Source organism: Chaetura pelagica, unplaced genomic scaffold (assembly GCF_000747805.2).
Source record: "Chaetura pelagica isolate M959 unplaced genomic scaffold, ChaPel_1.0 scaffold138, whole genome shotgun sequence".
Classification (NCBI taxonomy): Eukaryota; Metazoa; Chordata; class Aves; order Apodiformes; family Apodidae; genus Chaetura; species Chaetura pelagica.
The window spans coordinates 5356106-5365089 of NW_009954215.1; the positions used below are offsets into that span (position 1 = coordinate 5356106).

The 8984-nt window shown below is 36.3% G+C and overlaps 1 protein-coding gene across 1 annotated transcript in view; it reads left to right on the plus strand.

The window, feature by feature from the left end:
• HEATR2 (HEAT repeat containing 2) overlaps positions 1-8984 on the plus strand; it is a gene marked incomplete at its 5' end in the record, with an annotated part of 25781 nt that overhangs the window by 14095 nt on the left and 2702 nt on the right. The window contains 4 exons of the mRNA XM_010003335.1: positions 429-597; positions 2895-3042; positions 7295-7445; positions 8762-8918. Coding sequence (XP_010001637.1) covers positions 429-597; positions 2895-3042; positions 7295-7445; positions 8762-8918 — 625 coding nt within the window. The remainder of the gene's footprint in view (positions 1-428; positions 598-2894; positions 3043-7294; positions 7446-8761; positions 8919-8984) is intronic.

Consider the following 8984-nt stretch of genomic DNA (forward strand, 5'->3'; position numbering starts at 1 on the left):
CAGGAATGGATTCTGGAAGCTGCCATAGCCTGCTACATGGGATTGTGAGAAATTCCCTCCAGGTTAATGTTCTAATTCATTCTTAAATTGAGGAAAATTACTACATCTTTAAAACTAGTAAGAACTTTTTATGATGTGGTTAGTTTTGGGTAGGTTTTCACTTGGATCAGAGTTTCTTTCATTTTTCCATTACGTTGCTGTGTTCCTTATGATTTCAGTCGGAAATCAGGACAAATGTTTTACTGTTTTTTAAAGATAATGGATGTGTTGTAGACAGACATTAAGTATCAATCTTGATTGTCCTAGTAGCAACTTAAGAAACTCTTGTGTCCCTTTGGTTCTTCTAGTGCAATTACGAGTTTTCAGTTTTTTCTTTTTTTTTAACATTGTTTAAGTTCAGATAAAGTATCTTGTCTCTGTTTTAACAGGTAGAGGAAACAATGTCTTCATTAGCTGAAGTGCAGCAGTTGGATAGTTTTCTTTGTCTCTATAAACAGCACATGACTGAGCTTATGGAATGGGTGTCAGAGTCGTGTGATTGTTGGACAAGCTATTCTCCAGAACCATTACAGTTGGATGTCATCGCAACTCATTCAGGTAAGACTCTTTTAGTGGTTCTGAAAAAAATCAAGTCATACTCTCCATAGTCTGCAGATAGGTTGTTTCTTATAATGAAGAGTGTAATATTCAGGAATTCCACAAGAGTAGGATGGAAAGCAAAGCTGAAAATGTTGAAGCAGCTCAAATTCCAAAAGGCTTCTTGGCTGCAAGGAGCACACTAGAATCACGTCTGTAAAAGTGTGCTTTCAGGTGAATGAAATCTGTGAAAATTAAGGGGAGATGAACTGATGTAGCTTCTGTGTTCAGTAATCTAGCTATTTTTTCTTTCTATTCATTAGTCTTATAATATATACTATTTTTCTGTGCAAACAGTTCCTCACTTTGGTTCCTCAGTTGCTTTGTATAGATGAGCGAAAGTTCGGCATGTGTTTCCCCTCACTGACAGGCAGCTTTTTTCATCTAGACACCCATTTTAAGGTTATTAAAATGGGAAGTCCTGTTTATTTGTGTTTTTTTTTCCTTTCTGTTAATTCAAAAGGGGCTGTAGACTGCTACTTCAGCTACAAGTGAATAATTATTATTGCTGCTTCAGACAGTTAGATGTGGACAAGGATGTTTGAAGGGACTGTGGCTTCTGCATTTAATCCTTGAATCTCAAAAAATGCCTCAACAAGCCTATGTGAAGCACCCACTTGCTGGTTTGTGCAGCAACCACCATAAGTGCTTTTTCTTTTTTTTTATCTGTGGAAAGAACAAATAATTTTTTCAGTGCAAGATCTGAGAGGTCAATTTTTCTGTATATTTGTACTCTCATTTCCATGACTGAGGGACTTCTAGACAGTTGTCTCTGTTTTCCTTAATGCTAAATAAATCATCAAATGTCTGAGCAAACATTTTGGCTTGCACCCAACATTGGTAATATGCTATTGTCTGTGTTTTCTGTCTGACACAGCAGCTCCTAGAGCTATTTTTTTTTCTTTCTTTTAATTCCCACACATAATGTTGTTTTTAATCAATTTAATCAGGTTTATTTGAAATTTCTCAGTTTTTACTGTTTCTGGGAATGCATGCTTAAGCTGAAACTAGCAATGTAGTTTATTTTGTTTATTTCCCATCTGTTGAATTTGCTCCTATCAGTTTGATGCAATAGTATCTTTGAAATGTCTTAGAAGTCACATGGAGCAATTTATTTTAAATAAATGCTGTGAAAATAAAGACCTATTTCTTGGCACAGAATTTTAGCCAACTGCCCCTCAACACCCTGAATTGTTTCAGTCTAGACAGCAAAGATTTGGGATTATTTTATTTTAAACATTAAATTTCCAGATATTATTAAATGCTATTAAACTTGTTTGGGAATCTTGAATACTTCAATCTAACCATTCCATGTGTCAGGAATAAAGCATGTGTATAGCCATATGTATTCTTCCTTCTTAAAACCATGCAGATGTTAATCATTATAAAGGAGAAAGGTATGAACCTCCTCTTTTGGGAAAATCAGTTCTTCAAATATTGGGATAACAATTTAGGATTTTTCTTTGTTTATTGTTTAGTGGTGAAAACAGAATTCATCTTAGGATGTGAAAATGTTAACAAACTAAAGAATTAGTTTGGAATATATTTCTGTTTCAAATAGCTTTTAAAATTCATCATATTTTAGATTATCTTGTAAAATGCAAAGAAGTATTATTTAAACATGGAGAAGGAAAACTGCTTGAAGAATTCCACTAACTAAGTTTTGAGGGTGACCCTTTCAAACATGCCCTTTCCTGTGCCCCTGGGAGTCATGAGCATGTTTCCTTGAAAGCTACACAGAGAGAAACTTGAAAGGAGAAAAAAGCACAGTTAATGCTGATGTTTGGAGTGGTGTGATGGTCACACCAGATTCAGTATCGTTTTCTTGAAGTTCAATAAAACTAAAACTTTGTGCATAGCCTTAAGCTTTCAGGGATATAGCAAACAGTGTTAATCCTCCCCAAAGGCATTAGTTCCACCCAAAATGTCATGTTCTACTGCTGGTCCCAGCCACTTGCTGTGCAACATGGACATATCACTGGCATCTTAATGAAAAGCTGGCTAAATGTATTGTGGGGTAAACCAGCCTTCAGGGACCACCTTGCTGATGTGGCTGAGACTGGGGTGCCTGAGCCCATGGAGAGTGAGCTTGGGTGTTTGTACACCCCCTAGTACCATGTAATGTGGGTACATCCATGGCTGCCATGCAAGAGTTGGGATTAAATGTTGTTCTACTACCAGGCATACTACAAATTTTAGTGCACTTAGGTATTAAGCATCTAAATAGAACTTACTAGTGTGTTTGGTTTTTTTTCTAGGTCCTGTTATAGGTGAAGCTCTAAATAACTTTATTCCCATTCTTAAGACATGTCTTCAGCCAAACAAGGATCCCAAGATGCAGTTAAAACTTTTCACTGTCTTGTCACAGTTGCTCCAGGAAGCGAATGAAACCATCAATTCTCAAGGGTAAGCAGAGTCCTGATTTCACACAGCTATTTAAACACTACCATGGCATTAAAAAATAATGACCATGGTGGTTTTTTAATCCCTTTAATTGTGTCCATGCTAGCATGTCTGGAAGAAGAAAGATTTTCCCACCATCTTCTACAATGTATTGCTGTATTTTTAACAGTGCTTGGAAGGTTGGAGTGCAGTAATTTAAGAAAAAAATAAGAATAACTTGATATCTGGACTTCCTTCACTATAGTCTTCCTATCTGCCACTATGGAGGATTAAAATGGATGTGATGCAGATCTGGATAGTTTTCAAAAAGTGGAGAGTTTTAGTTGAAGAGAATAGTGTTTGAAAGCTAAAATGGGGATTCTTAGGAAAGAAATATGGGGGCCATAAGATTTTTTTGGGTTTTGTTTTCTTTTTCTCCCATAAAAGTCCCAAATCCTTAAACTTTGCCTGTATTCATCATAAGGAAACAATAAAGAACCCCAAAAAATGAGCTTTTAAAAATGCCCATGATATAGCATGGTGTTTAAAAAGCATTAAACTAAATGTTTGATAAGGAGTTATTATTAGTCTCAGTGACTGAAGATGGGAGCATCCTGTTGCTTGGCACTATTTATGCATTGCAAGTACAATCTAACTACAATTTATGGTGCTTGTAAAACCCCTCTAGGGATAACAATGCCAACAGTGGGGCTCTTCTGTCATTAGTAATTTAATCTTTATAGTCATGCAAACACTTCTGCAAAGTTCTCCTGAATACATAAACAATATCTGCTCTGCTTTTCCCAGTGCCTGCTGCATTTAGAATGTGAATGTATTCAGTGCATATATATTTCATTTTTAACTCTTTAAAAAAAAAAATAGAAAACGCCCACAAAACCAGAGGACAATCACAGGAAGCATTCTTCCTAAAAGTGTTTTGATAGCAGTGGTCCTCTATATCTGGAAGCTTTTTGCACTATTTTTATGAACAAATTGGCAGTCAGTGGGCATTCTGGTACGTTGAACATCATTCAGATTCCATGAGGACATGTCAGTAGCAATTTTAATTTTTTTTTTTAGTATACTCATGCCCTGCATCCCATAATAGGAGGAGATGGAACCGTGGTGTTCCCATTCAGTGGAAGATTCCAAGTAAGCTGAAGAACCTGTGCTAAGGCATTCCCTAATGGATTTGAAGCTAGATGGGATATAGTGAAGCTGTCCTTTTTGTGCCAAGTGTATTGTTATCTCTTTTTTAATATTTTCAGGATCCAGTTGTTAAACCTCTGTTCGTATGAAAAATCTCTTTGTAGTCAGTGGGTTACTTGTGTGAATAACCATAAGTAAGTGAATGGTAGTTACAAGATCAAGCTAGATACGCAAGAATCTTCCAAAAAGGAAGAAAGGGCAAGGAAAAGGAAAAGGACTTAAAAAACTCTTTTAAGTGTTCCAGGAACTGACTATTTACTGTAAGTTAATCTGTTCTATCTGAGATCTGTATCATCTAACTGAGGATACAAAGACTGTGAAGCTAAGAAATGTCATCTCATGTTCTGTGATGCCCTGGACACAACAATAATGCTTATTAAGTCTGTAATAACATATTTCAGTCCAAAAAGGGGGTAATGCAACTCTCTCCCATCTATTTCTTTTCTTTTATGGCCTAATTTTACCATCCTTTATTTACTGCAAAATGCATTTTCAGCTCCTGTTCATCTGACAAACAATCACAATGGAGGAAGTAACATAAAGTTTTAGTGTTTGAAGAGCTGTTTGCAAAACATTTTTGGATGTTTTGATTTGTAAAAGCAAATCTGATTTTGTTTCCAATGACCTGGTTTTCTTTTGGAAAGAACAAAAACATAGACACAAAAAACCCACACCACAACAATCCACAAACATATAAAGCCAAGTGAGGCAGTGCCTTAAAAGCAAAAAAGGAGCCAGTCTATAAAAATAGATAGAAAATACATAACATGGAATGAAAGGTTAAGTATATAAGTGCACAAAATGTGGGTAGCAGTTTTAGTGTAAAGCCAAGCTCTGCTTTTTGTATTTGCATAAGAGGTAGGTGTTATTGGATGCACAGATCACATTTTAGTTATTGCATATCTGGTTGAGAATAAAATCTCAATTCTCTAAATACAAACACTACAGACACGGTATGTTCTTTCAGGGGAAAGTCTCACTTTTAGAATTTTCATAGATTTACCACAGTAAGATCTGAAAATGGAAAGAGGGAAAAATTAATTGCATTCCTAATGATAATGAGAGATAGTGTAGTGAAGTAGAAATAAGTTCTAGCTCCATAATTGCATTCCCTGATGGAAGTAATTTATTTAGCTGCTTAAAAACTTTCCAACAGTTTAGATAGGAAGGCTTCCAGTTATTATACTAAACTCAGTTGTGTGGTCATCTAATTTTGTTTGAGTCTGACATGATTGAGTCAGATAATTGCCAGATGTTACTTGATGGACTCTATTTCAAGGCATTAGAACAAATACTCTCACAAATAGAAGAGCATTATGGTTAACATAATGCTGCTGGAATTTGTCTTTATGTTTTGACAGATTGGGGATTTTTGCAGTTTAACAGAAAGCTTTATTAAAAACAGAACAGCTATTGATCAGATATCACAGTAGCACAGACAGCACAAAGCCTTTTTTTTTTTAGCTTTGGAGCTAAAAGGAAATTTGGAGTGATAGTGATCATTAGTTATATTTTTTTTCTGGCAACTTTCTGAATAGAAAATTACTAATACTCAAAAATGTGTTTGAAATAATAAATCTAAAGTTTCTGATAAATTTAGATACTTTTTTTAGACACATCAGATTTCCTGTTATTACTGAATCTTAAGTGCCATCTGCTGGACAGGGAGCAAGAACAGATCTCTGACTTCCTCAGAAACGGAGTGTGCAGGTGTATCTGTTTTCATCATGTTGAGGGTAGAGATTTTCAGTATTGTGTGTGTGCACCAGATAATTAAGGCCTGGCAGGGTAGATGGTCTTATTTTAGTCAAATTACTAACATGGGTAAAGAGTAGTTACAGGAAAGAAGTAGATAAAATTGCATTTCTTATTACATTGGTACAATATTATTATGGAAAATTGTATTGCTGAATGAGTTTGTTCTGCTGCTGTGGGGATTATTTTAAAAGTACTTTGTGATATTGGTTAACATCTACCCATTATGTTCCTCCTGTGGCTTGGCAGATCTCTGTAGTAGCCACTTATTAATCCTGGAAATGTAGGACTCTCAGAAAAGTCAACAACAGCTTCTTCCCTTTCTGCCAAGCAGCACAGTGGTGGGTGGTGCACTCAGGTGGCCACAGCCCAGGTCTGCAGGAAGTTTGAACAGAGTGGGACACAAGTCAAGGTAGATTAAGCCTGTTTGTCAATCTGGTTTGCATGCTGCTTTTTAAGGCAGAGAAGCACAGTGAATAACCTTAGTTATCTAGTCTCAGCCAGGCATTATCTCTTTGATGCAGCAAAGTCTTTTGTAACTTGTGTGTAAGATCTGTATCTTTTTCTCTTAACTTAAAATAGTTTGAGCTGGAATTTAATGGGCGTGAGGGAATATTTTCTATTGCAACTGCTGACCCTTGCAACAACTTTTAGCATTGTTGTAGCCCATTCAGTGGAGAAGGAGGAAGAAGCATCAGCAAAAATACCACAGATTTGTGTGTCTGTAATGAAAACAAACTAGTATTGGGACTGGCACCATAAGAAAATCCTACTCACTTCTCCTCGAGGGAGATGAGTTTCTGAGCCAAGGGAAAACAGAATTATTCTGTGTGGACTCCCTGCAGTATCACTAGTTCAGGTCTCATCAATAGCATTCATACTTTTCACATTATAAATACTTTCCACTGGGCAGTCTCAAAGGGCCTTACAAATATTAATGAGTCCTCACAGTATTTATACAGGGTCTTATCTCCTCCTCACAGATGGAGAAAATGAGACAGAGAGAAGGTGAGTAGTTTACCAAGATAACACAGTGAGTCATGGACATCGTCTCAAGTGGGAGAAAGTCTAGTCACCTCTTTCTATGAATGCTAGGTATTTGTTTAAATACTCTCTAGGAAAAATAAATTATGAAAAGCTTATCACAGACATTATAATCCCATTGGCTTAGAAGATTTTATTTCTTTTTTACAGTATTTTTTTTGCCTTTTCTGCCCATGCTGCTATGACAGAAAATTCTCTTCTATATCCTGTCAGTCTCTTTCTCACTTTCTCATGAACCTTTATTTTGCTTTCTTATTTTTGACTTCAGGCTGTTCCCTAGTTACCTTGAGATTGTGATAAAAGACATCCTGGCCCCTAATCTGCAGTGGCATGCAGGAAGAACTGCAGCTTCCATCCGCACTACAGCTCTGTCCTGCCTTTGGGCTCTTACTCACTGTGAGATGCTGTCACCAGAAGAGGTAAGTTTTCTCCTTCTCAACAAATGTGCTTTGAAATCTTAGGCAGGAAGACAAAATAAATGCAAGGGGCAAAGAAGAAGAAATCCTTCTATTAAGTAATATTTTCAGGTGGACATACAGTTTTCATAATAAAGTTCAATAATTGTAAGGGAGTAGTAATAATTGAAACAGTCAGTAGTGGAGGGACAATGGTATCCTGAGGTGAGACCTAAGACCAGCAGAATGGTGAACTGTAGAACTCACCGTTTTGTAGATCTTTGTTCTAGAATAACATCAGTTCTGTAGCACAAAATACTCACTACTATTAGCACAACAGCTTGGGTGCTTGACAGGATTGGATCCCTACCCAGTGTCTGTGCAGCAGCCCTGGAGCCAGCCAGGACATTCTTTTGTGTAATGTGGCAAAGACAAACTGGCTGCCTGCCTGGGAGCCCAAAGGTCCATGTAGGAAAAAAATAAATCTAAAAGATTCCTGAAAGGGCAGGAGAACTTGAGATGGAACTTGAAGAGTATGTGTAGAAACTGAAGTGGAGCTCTAACAAGGAGTACACTTGAAGAAATGTTACCCACCATAGTCATTAAGGTTTAATTGCATCTGAGGGGCTTTCTGAACCCTCTTTGCTAATAATAATAGCATTTGGTAATGATGCACTGAAAATACATTACATATAAGGGCATTTTTAAAAACTAAATGGAATTAAAATGTTATTAAATGTTCATAGTCTTTATTGTCTTTATAACAGACCTTATTTGAACAAAGTGCTTGAACATTTGTAACTGGTTGAGTTCACATATACAAAAACATTTATACCAGAGACTACTGTTCTAATTAAACATTTTTCTGATTTAATGCCTTTTTTGCATTTATGTATACAAAATTATGTATTAAAGTCAAATTATGAAACTCACTGAAACTTTATCACAACAGTCTACTTAAAGGTTTCCTTTTAGAATGAGAGCACCATCTACTGGTACATACACATAACCCTCATCTCCAGATTATTTAAAGCCTTGCCCACAATTTTTCAAAATGGAAAGGCAAGTGTAAAGCTTTTACACGTTACATTAAGCTCATATTCATTTTTCATTAACTGGATGATTAATTGGTGGATTTTCATTTCCCAAGCTTGCTTAGGGGCAAACACAAAGCACTGTAACTTCCAAGATCTTCAAGTTAACTTCTATAGTTAACTTTCTCTTTTCACATGAAGTAAGCCAGTGTCAATAAAACCTAATGCTAACTGATGTAACCAATAAGAATATTGTTTGAGTGACTGAAAATCTGTTGCTCTTCTATGCTTTTCCTCTAACTGTAGATGTTAAAAGTCAAAGATGGCCTAATGCCCCAAATCATTGCCTCTCTGGATGAAGACTCTAAAATTGCCCGGCTGTTGGCTTGTCGTACTGTTGGTGTCCTTGTCAAAGTCTGTGGGAGGCAGTTTGATGAAGAGAATTTTACCAGAACTTACACAGGTATGTGCGAAAGTTTTTTGTTGTTGGGTTTGGTTTTAATGTTAAAAAATTACATTTGCTTTTTTC